General features: G+C 37.9%; 1 protein-coding gene across 4 annotated transcripts in view; it reads right to left on the bottom strand.

The window, feature by feature from the left end:
- Nucleotides 1–22,546, bottom strand: part of LOC114660282 (histone-lysine N-methyltransferase, H3 lysine-36 specific-like) — a 153,791-nt gene that overhangs the window by 45,175 nt on the left and 86,070 nt on the right. For all 4 annotated transcript variants that reach the window (XM_051933835.1, XM_051933834.1, XM_051933833.1 and 1 more), the window contains exons 6-12: nucleotides 20,900–21,021; nucleotides 20,443–20,755; nucleotides 16,584–16,705; nucleotides 12,726–12,768; nucleotides 11,135–11,286; nucleotides 2,056–2,199; nucleotides 1,633–1,756 (exon numbers count right to left, since the gene is read on the bottom strand). In XM_051933835.1, the coding sequence (XP_051789795.1) occupies nucleotides 1,633–1,756; nucleotides 2,056–2,199; nucleotides 11,135–11,286; nucleotides 12,726–12,768; nucleotides 16,584–16,705; nucleotides 20,443–20,755; nucleotides 20,900–21,021 (1,020 nt within the window). The remainder of the gene's footprint in view (nucleotides 1–1,632; nucleotides 1,757–2,055; nucleotides 2,200–11,134; nucleotides 11,287–12,725; nucleotides 12,769–16,583; nucleotides 16,706–20,442; nucleotides 20,756–20,899; nucleotides 21,022–22,546) is intronic.

The raw sequence follows: 22,546 nt of genomic DNA, 5'->3' as shown, positions 1-22,546 counted from the left end.
GTAGTATAAATCAGACAGAGCGAGTGTATGGGAATGAGAGTATCATGTTACTTCTCAAATCTCTGTACGAAAAGGAACAAGATTACAGAGTGCACTTATTCTATTAATCCAAGTCTATTAATAGTAGTAGTAGGTCACTGGTACTTGATCGCTTCCTGTGTTGTTTCTTGATAATAATCTTCATCCAAACTCACCAGTAGGGTTGCCACCCATCTCTTATAATGTGGGATTGTCCTGTATTAGAATATATAATGCTGTGTACCATATTAAATCAATAAGGGACGCTATTTGACCTGAATTTTTGTACACATCATTTCATACATACACTATCTCTCAAAGGGAAGAGAATATAAGAACAATTTAAATCAAACCAGTTATACAAGAGGAGTGAATGAGTTTAATTTTGTGTCACACTAATACTGCAGATGGACCAGCACTATGTGCTAATTAAGATTCCGCATCAGAGCCATCCTTGCCATTATGCAGGTAAAAAAAAAAAAAGTGTCACATCACACAGTATAGTGCAATATAGAGAACAAGACATTACACACAGCATAAACACTATAGTGATGTCTGCTAATCTGAGTCTGCCCGTAAAAGAGGCTGTTGACGTATAGTTTGGAGTGTTTGACAGAAAGGCAGTGTGTCAGTCCCCCATTGACGGATATCTGACCTGAAACAGCATGGTGCAGGTGCTACCCATGTCCAAGCAGCTAAAGAGCAGATGACACAGAGTGGATTCGCTCAGTTCCTTATAGCTCACTCAGGCATCCCCCAAAGCAGAAATGTTGTTGCTGTTTAATTGTTTGTTGGTCTTTTTAGTGTTGTTTCTGTTACACAAAACTGTTCAATAAACTAGAATAATTTAATGTGTATATACAACTGTTTTTTAAAACTGTTTTGTACTACAAATTAATCATTGTTATTTCTGCTTCATACAAAAATAATATGTCTGAAGAAAATATGACAAATAGCAATTAATATGCAGCTAATCTCGGGTGAAATATTCTGTATTAAAAATTTTAATCATGCAATTAAATTTCTTAAATCGAACAGCGGCCCTAGCTAAAATGTAAATGAAACACATCTTACAAAAAAAAAAAAAAAAAAAAAAAAAAAAAAGGATATATCTACTGTATACTGTATATATATGTTGTGTACAATTTTGAAAGAGACTAAGTTAGGCATCAATTTGGGAATGAATGGAGAGAATTCAATGATGTCTGACATTTATACACTGAATGGTATATTAAATCTGTAAGTGAATTGCTACATTATCATCATACACTTTTGTGGAATTATTATTATGTTTATATCAAAAAGGCAATTTTTGGTAAATGGTTAAGTAGCTAACAAAGTAATGAAAGAGTGTCATTTTCCAAATACACAAAAGCTTGATGTTGGCCATAAAAATGTATTTACCCAAATTACTTGTGATAAAGGATTACAAATTATATAAAATAAAATTCATAGACCATAAATTTCTATTAAGACGGATTCCACTAGGCTCTTTCTGAACTTTTTTTAAATATTTTTGATCATATACAGGATTTGCATTTTCTCCTAGCATAAAATCAAATGTTTCTAATTAACAGGGGACACTTTAGAATCATTTTAGTAAAATAAACTAACCTGTGGTACATTCACTGCAGACAAAACGTCCCTGGGGCATCTCTGACATGCCAATGCATTGCAGATGAAAAGCTCCACAACACTGACCTTCACACAGTAGTAGCTCTCCTGGCTTCTCACAAATCTAAGAAATGACAGCAAGCACACATAATAAATTAAGGAAGTACAACTAATGTAGGCTTCTTTTTATCATATTATTATTAGTATTGATGTCATATACAAGGATGAAACATTTAATATAAAGACTGTATTGGGCAACTGAGCAACACAACACAAATACAGATGTTGAGTAACATTTTTATTAGCTTTTAAGGTTCTTATTTCACACATGTGAAAATTTCCTAAATACTTATGTAAATGCTGCAGTGTGAATGTTCTTGTATTGTTAAGTTTTATAACACTGTTTCACGACATACCACTTACCTGACAAACATTCTCCTTCATGGAGGCTGCACCACCTTTCTCTCCTGGAAGTTTTTTGTTAGTGGAAACACCTACACTTATTTCACTTGGGCAGACTTCTTCTTTCACTACTGGTGGGTTAACCTCCAGACTTGAGACAGAGTTCTAAAAATAAATTCAAGCAATAAACAATGGTGAGAAATGTACAGTGTATACCATATTGGAACTTCGTTCCACATATCTGGAGCTATCAGCTTCTTTGCTGAATTTGCTCTCTTTTATTTTCTCCTTCAAGGTGTCTGTCATTTGAAACTTTGTAGGTGCAACAATTTAATGTTGAAGGAAATTCTAGGGTTAGTGCAAAACATTATAACAACAGGCATTAAGGTTTATTGGCACAACATTCAATAGTTAAAATGCAGTGATTCTAATGCTTAAGGTTAATGGTTAACTAAATTAAAAGGTTGTTACATAAAATATATGTAACAGTTAAAATGTAAAGTTGTTAAAATATCTTCTTTCAGAAATCTAAAATATGACATCTTTGTTACAAAAAAAAAATAAAACAATGCAACTTCCCATACTTATGTTTATGTTTATCACCAAATGGACAATGCTCTTTTTTACTTTTGGGGTGGAAGAGTTTGTTTTTAGACAGTGCAGGGTTTCCTCTTTCCTTACATTCTTGTAGTGAGTGTACCACAGTCGAGATAAAAAAAACATTAGCACAGTCTGTAAACAATGTATAAGCTGAAAGTCTTTCCACAGTCCAATTAAATATATTTTTTTATACTGACATATTTAGAATACAATTTATTCAAAGTTATTTACAAATACTGTTGTGATGTGAGATTTTACATATAACTTGATGAATATTTTGTACTGTATATCTTTATTTGTAATTTAGACAAAGCAATGTAATTTAGTGTTACCCCCCAATTCCACCCTCAGGAATGGGTCTGTTTGAATTTTATGACAGGATTTGGGGGATGTGTGTTTTAAACCAGTTTGGCAAGTGTTTCCTTGCTAAAGTCATTTCTACCCCCGCAAATGGGCTAAGGCGTACTTTAACATATGGTTTGGGGGCAGGTGTTAAGATGTTCTATTTCCCCCATTGGTCTGAGGTATGGCTGTTTGGAATTGGCTTGTCTCAGAGGCCTTTAAGTACCATGATGTCCTATTGGCTCTTGGGATTGGACAGAACATCTATAAATGTATGTGTTTAACCTCAGTATCTCTCTCTTTCCAACCAACATATGATGAAGAAGCATCTCTCTTGCTAACCTGTGATGGTGAAGAGAACACAATGAACAGCATAGCTCAGCAGCCATTTTGAACAGACATGTGGCTGAAAGCTGAGGATCAATGATGCCTTAACTAGAGACATTTAAGTAACCAGAAGACTGTGTGCCACCTGAACTACATATCATCATTTAATCAGGTTGTATGGTTGCCAATATTCAAATGTACTTTGCATTTTGTTATTATTTCTGAATATTATCAATAATACATTATTTTATGTGTAACTTAACTTCTGCTTGTCTTTTTACTACATCTAATTGCCTAAGGTAATAGATATAGAAGGGAAGGTGGGGATAAGTTATATACAATAATACCTTATAAACAGTGGTAAGTCTGTGAGATTAGGCATTCTAAGGCTACATATTAATAACACAATAGGGGAAAGTAGAGCAATATATATTACTCTACCAAGACAAAACACTTACATAAGCACAATACAACTTTAACAAATTCTTTAATCTTAGCACTTGCATGTTTAATGATTTGTTAAGAGTCAGACAGTAAGTAAACAAAAAGAATAAACCCAGAGACTTGTGGCTAATGCCAGAGTTGCACTACACAACAGCCATTTTAGGTCACAGCCTTCGTTTATGTAACATAAGCAAGTTGTGTCCAGTTATTGCTCGCTTGTGACCACTAGTTGTGTAGTGTGATATCCCTAGTGACTCACTTGTAGCATTCTGTGACAAGTCATAACAAAACCAAACAGGTTTGGTTGTCTTAAATTGCAGAGGTTTTCTCCTGCATTTCAAAGTTAAAAAAGAATGACTCTTTTTTGCCTTAGACATTTAATGGTAATAAGGTTTCCTGTATCCATGTTGACTTGTTTCTGAAACAGGAAACATACACTATAAGCCAAAAATGCTAGAAATGTGTAATTCATAAACTTTAGTGTAGCAATAAGCTTTGCATGGCCACTTATAAAATAAGAACCACAAAATACCCCTTTCACTTCAGGGGTCAAAAAACGTTTTGATCATCCCTCATACACTTCTTTACCACTTAAGAAGTAGCTACAGTATCTGCTATCCCAAAGCACTTCTTCTTGGCTGTTTAGTGTCTTTTGTGTGCATTATGTTTTGTAGGTTGCATATGGGGTGGACGAGCAACCTCACTGGGAGAAAGGATGGTTTCTTACCTGGATGGAAGGCTCTGAAAGGGCATACTGGCACCCCAGCCAAGAGACAGAAAGGTACCAGACCCAATAGCGACTCCCTGAGCAGATGAACGAACAGAGAAGATTTCTTACCTGGACAGGAGGCCCTGGGGGAATGGACGGGCATCCCGACCGAGCATGGTTCCAAGAAAAGGACAGGGAAGGACTGTAACCCCGCAGGTGGTAGATGGCAGCAGACCTCCATATCGGCTGCCATTTGGGAACCAGCAGGAAATGCTGGGAGTTTTAGTCCGGAAGCACAGCCCTGCAAGGGTCCGTAGGAGTAGGGAGATGCACTCTCCAATATATTGGAGTTCTATATGACCTGGAAGTACTTCCAACGGGCAGCAGCCCTGGCACCAAAACTACTCCCGGGTCTTCAATAAAAGGAACCACACTCCGTTGTCCATGCGAGTCGGAGCTGGGAGGATGAAAGGCAACACTCAATTGGAGGAGCTACAGTGCAGTGAAGAGAGGAGTGGTGAATTGCAGGATAGATTATGTGTGCTTTTGTTACCTTATGGAGGTACTGTGTTTAATAAACACCCATTTATTTGAACTTGGGACTGTATTTGTGTGTTTGTGCCTGGGTTTTGACTCACTGGCGCCCCGCTTTCATCACAGTTTATATGAAAACTCTACCCGCACTAGCTGCTGTGAATTGAAGGGAGAATAAGTATTCCGCACTCAGAAAAAATATTGTTAAAAACCTACAATACAATTAAGTTTTCACCACTTTAATCCATTATCATAAGCATACGTCTGAAACATAGAGAAAATGGTTTGTGAAACCTAAGGCTTTCAGGCTTTGAAGAAAGAAATATTTGTAAGTTTTATGATTTTTTTTCCCCACATTTGTGCCTACTGTGAACCACTATCCAAATCTACAAACCATTTGTGAAGACCATTCCCTTTTTTTTTTTTTTGCTTTGCCACCCCCTCTTCCCATAACCTATTTCCTATGGGGGAAGAGTGAAAGCTCGAAAATTAAGCCTGTTAGGAGACGACGATGTACTGATTAGTTTTTGAGCCAAATCGTGCAAGAGAAAAAGGCACTCTAGAAGAACTCTCAAATACCGTTATTCTGGAATTAATTATGAATTCTTCTTAACAATTGCTATCATAATGACCTATTTTATTAGGGATGCACCGATACCGGTATCTGGTATCGGCCTCGATACCACATTTTCTAAAGTACTCGTACTCGTTAAAAGTCCCCCGATACCGGGGACCGATACCACGGTCTGAGAAATGTCTATGTTTGAGCAGCATGTAAGGGGTTAATCACAGGCACCGAGTGCCCGCCCCCAGGCCCCGGCTGCAGCTCAGAGCGGGGAGAAGGCGAGGCGAGACATGTCAGCCGTGTGGAACTATTTCAAAGTGAATGAAGACGACAAAACAAAGGCGGACTGCAAATTGTGCTCAGCGAAATTGTCCAGAGGAGGCTCAAAAGGTAGCGCATTTAACGCAAGTAATTTAATCAAGCACCTAAAATCCCAACACGACAACGAGTACAAAGAGTTTACCCACGCTTCTAAACCAACACAACCCACGCTGCAGCAAACTCTTGCAAGACGAGAGAAAATGTCCAGAGACAATCCACGTGCTGTGAAAATAACACAGGCAATTATCGAGTACATTGCATTGAGTGACCAGCCACTCTCGGAGGTAGAAAATGTGGGATTCCTGCGTCTCCTCCATGTTCTGGAGCCCAGATATGATGTCCCAAGCCGCCGCTACATGACTGACACGGAGCTGCCTAAACTACACAACTCCGTGAAAAAACATATCCACAGCCTACTGCAAGCCTCCTCTGCGTTTAGTTTCACCACGGATATTTGGACAAGCAGTGTTAGCCCCGTGTCGCTAATTAGCCTAACCTCCCAGTGGATAGACGAGAGTTTCACGCCGCAACGAGCCATATTACATGCGAAACAATTCCGCGGCTCGCACACCAGCCAGGCTATAGCGCATGTGTTTGAGGAAATGCTCCTGACATGGGGTATACCTAAAACATCAGTACATGTTGTGCTTCGTGACAATGCCAAAAACATGATTAAAGCCATGAATGACGCAGGGCTCCCAAGTCTGCCGTGTGTCGCGCACACACTCCAACTGGCTGTTCACGAGGGCTTATTAGCACAGAGGAGCATAGCTGATGCTATAGCAGTGGGGCGGAAAATAGTTGGGCATTTTAAACATTCCGCCTTAGCCTACTCCCGCCTCGAGGACATTCAGGGACAGCTCAACCAGCCAATAAAGAGACTGCAGCAGGACGTACAGACGCGCTGGAACAGCACGTATTACATGCTCCAGTCCCTCATTGAGCAAAAGCGAGTGCTGGGGGTGTATGTGTACGAGCATGAACTCCCTGACTATCTCACCGCTCACCAATGGGCTCTTATGGAGAAGACTGTTGCCATCCTCGCCCCCTTTGGTGAACTAACTAAAAAAGTGAGCAGCTACGACGCACTAGCCTCTGATGTCATCCCAGCTGTGACTGTGCTAGTGAGACTTCTAAACAGAGAAACAGACGAGGACCACGGCGTCAAGACAATGAAAGCAACCTTACTGGCAGCTGTCAAGAAGCGCTTCAGTGACGTCGAGACCAACCCACTGTACTTCATCTCCACCATACTTGACCCAAGGTAAAGTCTGTGTGCTATAGGTATTCAATGATAAACTACAGTACTAAATGTAAGATTAATTTCCATCTGAAATATTATATTATATTTTTGTAACTAAAATACACAAATACAAATGTATGCAATATATATAATATGAAATATATTTCCCTTATTACTACCAGAAAGCCAAATGGCTGGCATTTGTGACAGTGGTTTAGGGGAAACTAAAATCAGTCCTATTTTTCCACATATTAATACATTCATGAATTTTGTTCAGGTATAAAGATCGCTTCTTCTCCAACAACACTGCTCCGGAGGCCAAGCTGCACCTGAAGCAGGAGCTGCAGATAATGTCCAGAGCTGAGGCAGAGGGGAGTCGGGCAGAAGCTGCAGAACCTCCTGCTAAACTGTTCCTCAAGGCCCAGGCCAGCACTAGCAGCAGTCTGGACACTGTATTTGAAGAAATCACTAAGGAGCAGCCCCAGGCAGCACAGCCGCTGGCAGCAGGTGCTGCCATTGAGCTCGACACATACCTCGGAGAGGCCCCAAGCCCTCGTGAAGACAGTCCTCTGAAGTACTGGGGTGTCAACAAAATCAGGTTCCCCACTTTGGCTAAAATGGCCCAGAAATACCTCTCAGCCCCATGTAGCAGTGTGGAAAGTGAAAGGCTTTTTAGCTCAGTGTCACACATTATAGATGAAAACAGAAACAGGCTGACTGCTGATAATGCAGAAAAGCTACTTTTCTTAAAAAAAAACCTGCCACTCACTTTTTCTAAATAGGCTCCATTAAGTGAGTCGTCTTAGACTTGATGTTAATACCTACCTCAGTTGCACTGACTGCCACAGTTCTATGTTGGTGGATGTTGTTAGTTTATTCAAATATTGTGCACTAAATAGCAAAGATGTTTATTAATGCCCCTTGTGTTGTCCAAAGCGGCAGAGTTTACAACAAACTGAAAAAAATACTCGAGTTGCACTGTCACTGTTTAAAATTTTTTTTATAATTATTTATTCTGTAATATGTTGCATACAACATGCTTTTCATTTTAAATAAATGTTCTTAATTCCAAACTAGTCCCTTGTATTTTTTGTTAAATTATATGACTAAAGCTGTTACCTGTAAATTTAAATCATGTTTTTATTAAGTACTCGGTATCGGCGAGTACTGAAATGCAAGTACTCGTTTTCCAAAAAAGTGGTATCGGTGCATCCCTATATTTTATGGTCAGAAAGATCAGCATCAGAGCGGTAAATAATTACTGAAATGTTATAGAATAGTTCGGGTAACTTGGATCCTAGGGAGCAAAGCCTACTGACGCTCACTTCCAAATTTAATTACTAAACACTTGCTCACCTAACAAGCCAAGAATCTGGGACACATAAAAGCATGTTGACTGTAATTTCAAACTTGCTGAAATACATTTTAAAGTGTTTTTTTCCAGATATGATCATAATTACAATTAAAAGAATTACCCTAAGTTCTTGTCTATAAGCCGGACTCATGTATTAGCCGGAGACCAAATATCATACGAATTTTTAAAATAAAATCGTATCATAGATAAGCCGGACTCATGGATAAGCCGAACGTACTATAACCTATAACTAATAGAAGGGAGGGAGGTCAGTGGTCTCACTCGCGCCCATTTAATTTCTTTAAGGAGGGAGAGAGTGTGAGATATTGCCGTCTCTCTCACTCCCCGCATGGCGCGGTTGGAGCGGCCGGAGCGCGTTCTTTCTGCTCTGGGCGTCGCCGAGTCAACACGAGCGCGTAGCGGTCATTTAAATTGTGATTTTATATGTAAGCATATTTAAATATATATCGCGGATTTCTGCGGACAATGGGTCTTTTAATTTCTGGTACATGCTTCCTCAGTTGGTTTGCCCAGTTGATTTCATACAAGGGACGCTATTGGCAGATGGCTGAGAAGCTAGATTGCTTATTTTTCTGTCAATCTTGCGCTGACTATCTGTGATCCTGACGTATGGGGATTGAGCAGGGGGGCTGTTTGCACACCTAGACGATACAGACGCTCGTCTAAAAATGCTGAAAGATTATCTTCACGTTGCTATCTTTTGTAAAGCTGATTCCTGAAAAGACATGCTGCACAGTGCTTCGCATACTTAAAAGCTCGAAGGGCACGTATTGATTTGTGCTTGAAAAACAAACTCTGTCTCTCTCTCTCTCTCTCTCTCTCTTTGTCTGCTCCTGACGGAGGGGGTGTGAGCTGCCGCCTTCAACAGCTTTGTGCCGCGGTGCTTCGCATACTTAAAAGCCAAACAGACATATTGATTTGTTTGCTTCACTCGTTTGAAGAGGAAGATATGTTTGCATTCTTTTAATTGTGAGACGGAACTGTCATCTCTGTCTTGTCATGGAGCACAGTTTAAACTTTTGAAAAAGAGACAAATGTTTGTTTGCAGTGTTTGAATAACGTTCCTGTCTCTCTACAACCTCCTGTGTTTCTGCGCAAATCTGTGACCCAAGCATGACAATATAAAAATAACCATATAAACATATGGTTTCTACTTCGCGGATTTTCTTATTTCGCGGGTGGCTCTGGAACGCAACCCCCGCGATGGATGTATAAGCCGGACTTATGTATAAGCCGATATTCTATTTTTTCATTTTCACAACTTTTTTCCTTAGATAAGCCGCGGCTTATTGACAAGAACTTAGGGTAGTATTACTGACTGTTTTTATGCAAGTTTTTTTTTTGTCCATTGATAGAGATTGCTATTGATATTGCTGGCTTTTTTCTTTATTTCACAATAGTTACTATTCTCTTGTAGCTAAAAACAAGTTTAAGGGGAACTGGTAAGCAGCCATATTATTGATTTATTAATGAAAGGAAAGTGCCACTTTAGGGTGCACCTTGATATCTAAAAATTAACCATTGTATCTGAATTTGGTGTTATGTTAGGGAAAAAAAGAGTGTCAATTTGGAGACTCAGAAGGCATACCCATTGAAATTTATCATGATTAATTTTTCAAATTACAAGAGTTCACCGTACAAGGGATTTTTCAGGAGTGCATTATGTTTATAAAGAGGGGAAACACACTACATACAGTAACTAATATTATAAGTATATATATATATTTTTTTTTTTTTTGCAAACCCAGACACAGGGAATGCACAAACCAGTGTGTTTCTTCATCCCGGTCGCAAGTCTGGATAAATGGGGAGGGTTACATCAGGAAAGGCATCCGGTGTAAAATTTTGCCAGATCAACATGCAGACAACAATACAGATTTCCATACCAGATCGGTCGAGTCCCGGGTTAACAACGGTCACCACCAGTACTTTTAGCCAACAGGGTGCTGGCAGAAATTGGGCTACTGTTGGCCGAAGAAGGAGAAGAAGAGGGGGGAGATGTGTCCGGAGGAAAGAGGAGAGGAGGAAGGTAAAGACAGTGAAACTGAGGGTAGGAACTTTGAATGCTGGCAGTATGACTAGTAAAGGGAGAGTTAGCTGATATGATAGAGAAAATAATATTGTGCGTGCAAGAGACTAAATGGAAGGGGAGTAAGGCAAGGTGGATTGGAGGTGGATTCAAATTGTTTTATCATGGTGTGGATGGGAGGAGAAATGGGGTAGGGGTTATTCTGAAGGAACAGTATGTGAAGAGTGTTTTGAAAGTGAAAACAGTGTCAGATAGAGTAATGATTATGAAGCTGGAAATTGGAGGTGTGATGATGAATGTTATTAGTGCATATGCCCTGCAAGTTGGGTGTGCGATGGATGAGAAAGAAGAATTCTGGAGTGAGTTGGATGAAGTGATGGCCAGTGTAGCCAAGGGACAGAAAGTGGTGATTGGAGCGGATTTCAATAGACATGTTGGTGAAGGGAACAGAGGAGACGAGGAGGTGATGGGTAGGTATGGTATCAAGGAGAGGAATGAAGAAGGTCAGATGATAGTGGCTTTTGTGAAAAGGATGGGTATGGCTATGGTGAACACGTATTTTAAGAAGATATTATGCATAATATTAAAAATAAATCAACATTGCACAATACCTCCACTGCAGTGGTTTTCTCAGGAGCTTCTTTTAAATCTTGCTTTGGAATGTCATCCACTAAAGAAGAGCATGTTTTACTCTTCTTTTGACATAAACTTGAGGAAATCTTCCGTAATTGCTTCTTTTTTCTATCAGACTGTTTAAGTCCAGCTACAGTTACAAAGAAAAGTTACAATATAACTCATGAAAGTATCATCCAGTGGTTTCCACAAAACACTTAACTGGAAAAAATCATAAAATGGCATTTTTCATAACTTACAATTACATCATGTTTTAATAATCTTTCAAAATTATTTGTGCATGTCAGAGCAACTGTCTTTAAAATACTAAGGCACAGTGGCATAGCTAAGTTTCTTGCAATAAACTTTGTAATAACATTGACAAGTGTCAATTGTCACTGTGGTAAAGTGAAGTCTGCGGCTGATTGGAGGGGACATGGTACATTGGCAATAGCTGTTCCCATGTGTGATGTGGGAGTGGAAGGCCCTGCACTTAGTGCACAGGTGCAGGATCGCCCGCAATCTTAACTGATGCTGGGAGTTCCTGATTGTCGCAGCTGTGCCAAATCCCTGTTTAAAAAGGGGAGTGCGAGGAAGGAAAATAACAAAAGAAAAAGAAATGAACAGAGGTTAAAGAGAGAAAGAGACAGAAGAAGGCAGGAGGCGGACAGAGATGGTGAGAGCTAAAGGGAGCAGGCTCGAGGTTCAGAAGGTAGGTAAATGGGAAAAGAGCTCCTGGACAATGTGTGACCAACACTCGTGGGGGTTAAATTGGGTCACTCCAGCTGAACATGTCTGAGGAGCGAGAGTGATCAGGAGTATGTAAGGTTCACTGAAGAAGACCGGGAAGGCAGTGGGGTTTAAGGACGCCAACGTAAGTGCCAAGCCTAGGTCCGGTGAGGGAGCCTTACCATAGCCATTGGACAGCAGGGACACAGGCCTGCGGAAGGTCAGCTGCATCTGTTGGTAGAGCAACTCCTCAGCTGCAAGGCCTGTATGGGATAAGCAGGGGGGCCACCAGTGAGAAAGAAGAATGCACCAAGGCTTTTTAGAAAGGATAGTTTCTTGCCTGAATTTTAACCTTGTTTTAATGGATTAATTTTAACCTCCACGGAGCACTTCAGTTTATGGATTATTTATTAATTACAGACATTACACTGCACTTTTTGGACATTGTTGTTTATTTTAATAAAAGCACGAAGCACTCCACCCTTTCCCCTTGCTTCAGGTGTGTTTTGTCCTCATCTGATCAACTCATCCCGGTCATGACTATTGACGGTGTCGGGTCCTCAGGTGCAAGAGGCTCCCAAAAACAAAGAGGGAGCAAGGAGCTGTCCCGCACTGCCACAGTTACTTTTTATAATTAAATCATTAGACTTTTCCTAATAAAACTGACATATTTTTATTTATATTTTACTCTATAAATGTTGTTTTTTGTTCTCAACATTACCACAGTTTTTACAGATAAACAAACAGAACTGCCACTGACAATATTTGCTGGAAAATGTCTTATTTGCTTTCAGTCATTACATTTGACAAATGAATTCCTATTAGAAATTTTAAAATGTACACTAATACTGATTCACCTACCTGGAGGTTGGGAACTTAATTCAGGCACTTCTTTCTTGAAAACCTTCATAAAAAAGTAAAATAACATAAGCTCTTTTAAGCTTAACAGTAAGCGTTGCATTTAGAACCTAAACTTTTTACTTTTGCTTCATTATAAGTTCTGAGTGTGACTTTGGAACTCTTTAGGGTGTTTGTTTTGAATTATTCTTACTATATTCAAACCATAAAATACTTTCTAAAAGAAATTAAATTCTTTCTTAGATGTGTATACCTTCATGTATGTGACTCACTGAAAAACAAAGCACCTCACATTTGATTTTGTAATTGCTAATGATCTACAGAAATACTGGCCAGTGTAATAGTTTTGACTTGTGCTGTTTGACAGTGAATCAAACATCACATAATTGGCAAAAATACACCTGAATTCTTGTTAATGTTACTATTATATACAATGTATATAAGAATTACAAAAGAAAATCGGCAGTGCAGATATTACTATTAAGTCATATTTTAGAAATAACAAAAACATTATTAAAGCTCTATGTATATAATGATTCTAAAGCATATACCTTCATACTTTACAAGCCTCTATTTTTATACAGGCTGCCATCAGAAAATGTAACTGACAAATACAATATTAACTTTGATTTGTATACTCATGACATCCAACTGTATTTATCACTTAAGTCATGTAATACTTTTCCAATTGCATCATTAACTACTTTCAAATGCACTTTTATATCAGGAATGATATTTTTTTTAATTCAGAAAAGAAACTAAGTTTTTAGTGGGTGTTTTTATATACTGTATATATATACTGTATATATAGTATATATATAAAACACACAGACATACATACATACAGTATTTATTAGACAGGTTTATGAAAAAAATATATATTACTTTGAAAGACTGCAGCTGGATTTAATGGATTGCTATACATTGGAAAAGTCAACAATACGCAAAAAGTCTCCACAGTCTATACAGTTTATCAATACTGCCAGATAGGGCTGAAAGATTAATCTTTTTTTTCTCATGATAACGATATTTATGACCCACGATCAGTTAATAAATATCGTCGTGATTTTACAGTATAAAGACCAAACTGTTTTTTATGGGCTGAGTTTACGGATTGGACTGCGTCACTATGACGTTACTGCGTCTTGATTGCAAGCGCTTTCTGAAGCAGTAGAAGTCAATAGCAGCAATAACAGTCAGTCAGAATAAACATATGATGGCAGAGCAACGTGCAGAAGTGCGATCGTTAGTTCCTAAAAAGGGGTCATACTCAGTTGTCTGGAACAATTTCGATTTCGAGGAATGTGATGTTGATCAGGTACGAGTCTTGTGCAAACTTTGCTCCTGTTCCGTCCAAACGTCCCAAGGTAACACAACAAACCTCATCAACCACCTTAAAAGCCACCACAAAGTACACTATCAAGAATTTCAATGACTGAAGGCACAAACAGCAACAACAAAAAATTACCAGCCATCCACAACACAGACAACAATATCAGGGACATTGTTCAACGCAATACCATATCTGTCTAGCGAGTACCGCCGCTCCCTATACGCAGAGTACGCAGTCTGCGTAGGGCACCAACTCCCAGGGGGGCACCATCCCAGCTGCTCAAAAAAATCGTTTTTATATATTATAATAATAAATTAATATTAATAATATACATATACAAATAAACAAAAATATAAACGTATATATTGCATTTTATGGTGAACGCAGAGTAGGCTAAGCACACGTGATGACGCGCGCGCCCTCACCTCTGTACCCAAATCTCTGTATTGCTCTGCGCATAGCAGTGACGCTCCCTGTAACTGTTGCCTCTGCTGAGCGAAGTTTTTCTAAAATGAACCTCATCAAAACGTACTTGCGCTCATCTATGGCACAAGAGCGCATGAGTGGTCTGGCAATTGTCAGCATCAACTCTGAATTAGCAAAGGCTTTATCATATGAAGAGCTCATTTACGACTTTGCCTCAAGAAAAAGCAGAAGTGTGCCTTTGTAAATTTTGAACTTTGGAAAGCTCCAGCAGATGACAGTGTTGATTTTATTTCAGTTTATTATTGTTTATTTTATTATAAATGTTTTATTTAAAGTGTGATTTTAGTTTGTATTTTTTGCTGTAGAGCTACAATTGTAATTTATAAATGATACAATTTATTTATGTATTTAATTTTATTTGAATAAAGTTCTATTTTGGCCCCTATAGTAGGTGTTTTTTTTATTATTTTATTTTTACTTCCGTAATATTTGGGGGAGGGGGCACAAAAGTAAATTTCTGCTTAGGGCACCCATTTGGCTAGCAGCGGCCCTGTGCCTAGCTCGCAAAGACTCCGGGAAATAACAGAGGCGATCACATACCATATAGCCAAGGATATGTGTCCAATAACCACCGTGAGCAGTGAGGGGTTTAACAAAATGATCGCAACACTTGATAAAAGATATAGCATTCCCTCACGCAACCATTTTTCCAATGTTGCGCTGCCCTCGCTGTATGCGAAATGCCGAAAAGAAATAGAAAGAGAAATTCTCAGGCTCGGCCTTGAATATTTTGCTGCCACGACCGACTTATGGTCAAGCAGAACTGCGGAACCGTATTTGAGCTTGACAGTTCATTTTATTGACAGCGAGTTTGAGATGAAAAGCAAGTTTTTGCAAACTTCGTTTTTCCCACAAGACCATACAGCGGAGTTTATTGCAGTGGGCCTCAAAGAAGCGATGTCCGCTTGGGGCTTGGTGGAAGAAAGACTTGTGTGCATCACAACGGACAACACAGCTAATATGATTAGGGCAGCATCTGTGAATAACTGGCCGAGGCTACACTGCTTTGGTCACAGACTTCATTTACCAAAGGAATAATCGTCATTATTAATCGTGATAAAAATTTTGAGCAAAATAATCGTGATAATCATTTTTTCTGTTATCGTGCAGCCCTACTGCCAGATATCAACGATGCAAATTAATGGGGTCTACTTTCACATACACAGATTGGGACATTCAGGTCTAACACTTCATGGCAGAAGTGTACTCATTTGTGAATGTAGGTATCTAGGCTAGGAAAAGTTTTATAATGGTTTTAAGTACATTATAGTGAAATAATCTTACTAAAGACTTTCAAGACACCAGATATCTGATCAAACATCTGTAGGATGGCATGTAACAAAGCACAGAAATCCATGGCCAGCTAATTTATAAATAATACTGTATATAATGTAGTAGATATGAGCAAGTAACCCTGTGCTAAAGCTATGAAACCATATTTAGGCTCTTATGAGGGAAAATGTTTGTTGGACAATCATTATGCAGGTGAACTTAAACTAATACTTAGTACCCTATAGTAAAATACAAGTCTGTTTTTGATAAACAGCCACACTGTTTCTAAACATTGTTACACACGTGCCCATGGGAGGCAGCTAAAGGGCTTGAGTAAGGGCAATTCCAAATCAGACCAGGATGTGACAGAGTGCAGACTCTTTTTCTCCATTTCCTGCAGACCATTCACGGAAGATTCCACCTGACCTTCTTGATGTCACTTCCAGGTCCGAGCCTATGGAAGAAGACCTTACCGGCTCCGGCCTCTGTGATGTCATGTCCAGGCTTGAGCCTATTGTAGAAGACCCTTATGAGCCCAACCCCTTTGACCTCACATCCTGTCTTCCCCTTTAAAAGCCTCCAGCTTTTCCCTATTCCCTCAGTTCTGTTTTGGACTCGGTTTTTGTGCACATCAGTGCTGTTTACATTTTCGCAACTTTGCAGCCAGGATACCAAATATACGGGTGGCTGCCCCAAACCTTGCTATGACTCAGAGTGGAGTTTGTGACAACATGCATGCAAAAACAAAGATTTTAAAGGATTAGAGATACCTTTTGATTATTATGAATTTCTCCCTTTATCTTTTTCTTTGGAATTAGAATAGGATCCACATCAATAGTTGACTCCAAAATCTTTTTAGTAGGTTTCCGCAGTCTTTTTCCATTTTGGCACACTAAAAGCAAATTTATCAGATAAATAATGCAGAAACAAGAATATACACAAAAATGTCAGGGCCTCATCACAGACTACCTGATTTACTTTACCACATGCACACACTTTTAATACATGTCCAGTAACTGAAAAATAAATATTGTTAAAAATGAATACTAAAAAGAAAAAAAAATAATATATCAGTGTCACATTAATTAGTAGATACTAAGTTAATTCAGGATATTTTCATTTACACAAACTTTTTAAACCTGTAGAGGATGAATGCAAACAATCCATCACTTATGCAAATGGGTCTTAAATGCACCTTAAACAGAGCTGCTCTGAAGGAACTTTTCATAAAAGTTACTCCAGAAGAGTTAGCTAGCAAAATTAGAGGGATAGAGATTATGGAGGCAGTGTGGATAAAGTTGCAGTACTAGCATATCCTTAAAAGGCATTGTGATTTAGAATGAGTTGAGGTCAAAAGAGGGATTATATATGAAATCAGTTTTGCATCACTTTTCTTAAAATTATATATCTATTTAGAGACAATATAACTAATAAAACTGTTCAGTTTACAAACTAAAAAAAACAGACAGACAAGAAAATATTTTGCACTTGGAAGAACTGTTCTGAACATGGGCATGGGCATGGGCATGGGCAGAGAATTTGCAAATGAAGTCTAATGTAAGAAAATGGTTTATAGACTTACACAGAGGAAGTAAAACTATTCGACAAGATTACAGAAATGTGTTTTCTACAGCTGGAAAGTATGTTCTATATGAGAAAGAATTGGTAAGTCCTAAGATGTGATAAAAAACATATAGGTTGCTGGGATAAATAAAGTACGTTCTGAGGTGTATAAGTGAATACCTTTTATGCTTAACTTGTACAACACAGTGTGCAATTTTGATGTCCTCACAAGAAGACAGACATAACAGTGATGAAAAAAAAAGTTGTAAAAAGCTATTCACCATATTTTAAATTATGGCGTATGAGTTATGAGAAAAGACTGAAGTAGCTGAACCTTGTCAAATTAAGAAAACCAAAAGCGATGGCGGACAGTTCAAAGGATGAAAACGCAAAATAGGGAGGACTGTCAATTGTTACTTTTATATACAAACAAAACTAACAAATCTCCAAAAGTTAAAACAAAGTCATGACAAATGGTCAAGATTCTGTTGCAATATAGTATTTTGTGTTTGTTGTATATTATTAAACTGTATAAATGTGCAAAAATACAAAGGTACTTTGCCCATTTCATGAAAAACAATATCCTCATAACTTATTGTGCCTCGAAACATAACCTATGAAATTACTGCTTGAGGTGATAAGACAGTTTAGAAGCCTTAAAAACAGCACAATGTGGCTTTTAATTTCTATGGTAATAAACATTTTAATTGTAAATGATACAATATTTTTCACTAAGTAATTGCAGGATACTAGAACTTTGTAAATAGTTTCTGTACTGTTAAATTAAAAGCTGTAGGCTTATGTTTAGGCATAAAACCTGTTCTCAACAAAAACTTTTTTAAAAATCTTTCATACCAGCAGCACCTTTCAAACCAAGAATATATCTTAATTTAAATGAAGGAAGAAGATGCTTCAGATTTGACTTTTAATGTAAACTTACAGTGGTGTGAAAAACTATTTGCCCCCTTCCTGATTTCTTATTCTTTTGCATGTTTGTCACACAAAATGTTTCTGATCATCAAACACATTTAACCATTAGTCAAATATAACACAAGTAAACAAAAAATGCAGTTTTTAAATGATGGTGTTTATTATTTAGGGAGAAAAAAAATCCAAACCTACATGGCCCTGTGTGAAAAAGTAATTGCCCCTTTGTTAAAAAATAACCTAACTGTGGCGTATCACACCTGAGTTCAATTTCTGTAGCCACCCCCAGGCCTGATTACTGCCACACCTGTTTCAATCAAGAAATCACTTAAATAGGAGCTGCCTGACACAGAGAAGTAGACCAAAAGCACCTCAAAAGCTAGACATCATGCCAAGATCCAAAGAAATTCAGGAACAAATGAGAACAGAAGTAATTGAGATCTATCAGTCTGGTAAAGGTTATAAAGCCATTTCTAAAGCTTTGGGACTCCAGCGAACCACAGTGAGAGCCATTATCCACAAATGGAAAAAACATGGAACAGTGGTGAACCTTCCCAGGAGTGGCCGGCCGACCAAAATTACCCCAAGAGCGCAGAGACGACTCATCCGAGAGGTCACAAAAGACCCCAGGACAACGTCTAAAGAACTGCAGGCCTCACTTGCCTCAATTAAGGTCAGTGTTCACGCCTCCACCATAAGAAAGAGACTGGGCAAAAACGGCCTGCATGGCAGATTTCCAAGACGCAAACCACTGTTAAGCAAAAAGAACATTAGGGCTCGTCTCAATTTTGCTAAGAAACATCTCAATGATTGCCAAGACTTTTGGGAAAATACCTTGTGGACTGATGAGACAAAAGTTGAACTTTTTGGAAGGCAAATGTCCCGTTACATCTGGCGTAAAAGGAACACAGCATTTCAGAAAAAGAACATCATACCAACAGTAAAATATGGTGGTGGTAGTGTGATGGTCTGGGGTTGTTTTGCTGCTTCAGGACCTGGAAGGCTTGCTGTGATAGATGGAACCATGAATTCTACTGTCTACCAAAAAATCCTGAAGGAGAATGTCCGGCCATCTGTTCGTCAACTCAAGCTGAAGCGATCTTGGGTGATGCAACAGAACAATGACCCAAAACACACCAGCAAATCCACCTCTGAATGGCTGAAGAAAAAGAAAATGAAGACTTTGGAGTGGCCTAGTCAAAGTCCTGACCTGAATCCAATTGAGATGCTATGGCATGACCTTAAAAAGGCAGTTCATGCTAGAAAACCCTCAAATAAAGCTGAATTACAACAATTTTGCAAAGATGAGTGGGCCAAAATTCCTCCAGAGCGCTGTAAAAGACTCATTGCAAGTTATCGCAAACGCTTGATTGCAGTTATTGCTGCTAAGGGTGGCCCAACCAGTTATTAGGTTCAGGGGGCAATTACTTTTTCACACAGAGCCATGTAGGTTTGGATTTTTTTTTCTCCCTAAATAATAAAAACCACCATTTACAAACTGCATTTTGTGTTTACTTGTGTTATATTTGACTAATGGTTAAATGTGTTTGATGATCAGAAACATTTTGTGTGACAAACATGCAAAAGAATAAGAAATCAGGAAGGGGGCAAATAGTTTTTCACACCACTGTATGTTCATTTGGTAAGTGAAACAAAGGTCATTATGTTGAGTATAATCCTATGAAGGGCTTAAAGAAAATGAGCTATGATCTATGACTTAACAGAATGGTCATACATTTTCATGAGAAAATTTAAAAAATTTGTGGTTGCAATCTCAAAAAAGGGGCAATTTCAGTTCTGACATGTTATTTATTATCTGAAGAGTTTTGATATTTTTTCCCTCAAATTATTTTAAAAACCTAACTGTATGAACTTTGATGAGCTTGTTACTATCCAGAATAAATCTTGGGGAAGCCAACAACAGTTTTAAAAATAAAACTGATTTAAGAATCAACATGACTTTTTTATCTTTAATATATAAAGAAATCAGTAAAAAATTGTTCAAATTAACTCTATTAAAAAAATCATTGATTTTTACTACATTCTTGCAGGCATGAAAATGTTAAAAACAAATGAACGATCACACTACACAAAGTAACACTTGAGGTTTTCCTTTTAAGATATAATACTTATGATTACCTGTTTCAGGAGACTGGCTAAAGGTTTCAGAACAGACAGGACTTTCATTAGAGGCAAGTGGCTCTGTTTTGCATAATTCTGTCTCCAACAATTGAGGCGAGGTTGATTTTACAGGTGGAGGAGTTTCAGGGGAAATGGAGATAGTACCAGAAGAACAGGCAAGCTTATCCACAGATGGAATTTTGTGATTGGCAGAAAGTACATTCTTATGTGCTGACTGCGTGCAGTTTTTTGCAAGTTCTGTTTTGAGTGACAGTGTGCATCTAATTCCATCTTGTTGATCTGCAGTCTTGCTCTGTCTTTCAGCCGTGACCTGGAGCAGAATGTTTTAAGTAAGATGAAAAAATATTTTAACAATCCTGAAAAAAAATCTTAATTTCTTACATTTGTTTAACTTTCAACAAACAAAAATTCCAAGTATAAAAGCACTGAGAACAGAAATCAGGAAAAGACAAACCTTACTACACTTTTCTGATCCCTTTTTTTGCTTTTTTTTTGATGCAAAGAGCTGATCATACTCCTCGGTCCATTCTAACAGTCGTTTGCTTGGTTTCCGAAGGCGTTTGCTTTCTGAGTGTACTAAGAAAGTTCAGAAACAAGAAATTAATTTCAACAAACATAAAGGTGGTCTCCCAGTCCCTCAATTTTGGCTTACATTTTGATTTTCAAACCCTTCAGTAATGTGTTTTTTTTTTCTTTGGGACAGGGTCAATAAAGTATTACATATTATGAGAAAGGTATGTGAAGAGCCAGTGAAAAAATATTCTGGTAAGTAAAAAAAAATAATAATAATTTAATAATTCACCAATGTTAAAGAAAAGTACATACTAAAAACAAGAACTTAGAAGTATATAAGACCCAAATGATCAATCAAATGTAAAAGAATGGGGCAAACATCTTCTGGAGTAATTCTTGAATCCCAACACATACATATAAACAAAGAAAAACAAAATTAACATGACATTTAATGCTAAAAAGAGTTTAATAATATTAAAATTGATATATGAAAGGAAATAAGTCATACACATATGTACAAAATATCTTAGAAGTTTACTGATAATCTTTAAGTACATGGCCTAGACTCCCATACACTTTGTTTTATTTGTTATAATCACATGTGTTTGCATCACTTTTAAATTATGAGAAGACATAACATATCCACAAGAGCACAGATTTAGTAACATGACGGCCCCCTTTCAGTTGACCTTTTCTACAGTATACTCCTGATTTACCTCATGTATCTGACAAAAACATGTAACATCTAGTGATGTGTTTGTTTGTATTCTAATTGGTAAAAATTGCATTTATCTGACTTTACTAGAGTTGTAATGTAACAGTCTTATTCCACGACAATCATGGAAAACTGGGGGAATATCAAAGTTGTTAAATAAAGTAGGAAAGTTCCCCTTCAATATGTTTAAAAAATATCCCATTACTACGGACATTTTTGTGTATATGAGTTATTTGTTAAATTCTACTGATTATTTATGAAATGCACAGAGGCTTCAGTCATTGCAGGGCAAAGACTTGTCAAAGCTGCTCAGATCCTTATGCTTGCCCATTTTTCCTTTTTCCAACACATCACCTTCAAGAACTGACTATTCACTTGCTGCGTAATACATACCACCCCTTGACAGGTACTATTGTAACAAGACAATCAATGCTATTAAGTTCACCTGTCAGTGGTTTTAATGTTTTCGATGAGTGATGTATATATTACAACCTAAACATATTCACAATAAAGAAAATCATAAAAAGGAAATCGTGACAAATAAGATTATAGAGATCTCAGGATGAAACTCTTCTTATTTACAGTGGGTTCATAAAGTAATCAGACCACTGCTCTTTTTCACATTTTGTTTTATTGCAGCTTTGTGTTAAAATCATTTAAATTCAGTTTCCCCCCCCATCAAGAAATGCCCAATGGAAACTTGTTAAAAATAAAAAAAGTGAAATATCACATTGACATAAACATTCAGACCCTTTGCTACGACACTTGAAATATAGCTCTGGTGCATCCCATTTTACTGATTATCATCAAGATGTTTCTACACCTTGCTTTGAGTCCACCTTTAATCAATTTCATTGCTTCATGAGGCTTAGG

This window comes from Erpetoichthys calabaricus, chromosome 11 (assembly GCF_900747795.2).
Source record: "Erpetoichthys calabaricus chromosome 11, fErpCal1.3, whole genome shotgun sequence".
Taxonomy (NCBI): Eukaryota; Metazoa; Chordata; class Cladistia; order Polypteriformes; family Polypteridae; genus Erpetoichthys; species Erpetoichthys calabaricus.
The sequence above is the reverse complement of the archived record's forward strand: the minus strand, read 5'-3'. Positions and strand labels throughout refer to the sequence as shown.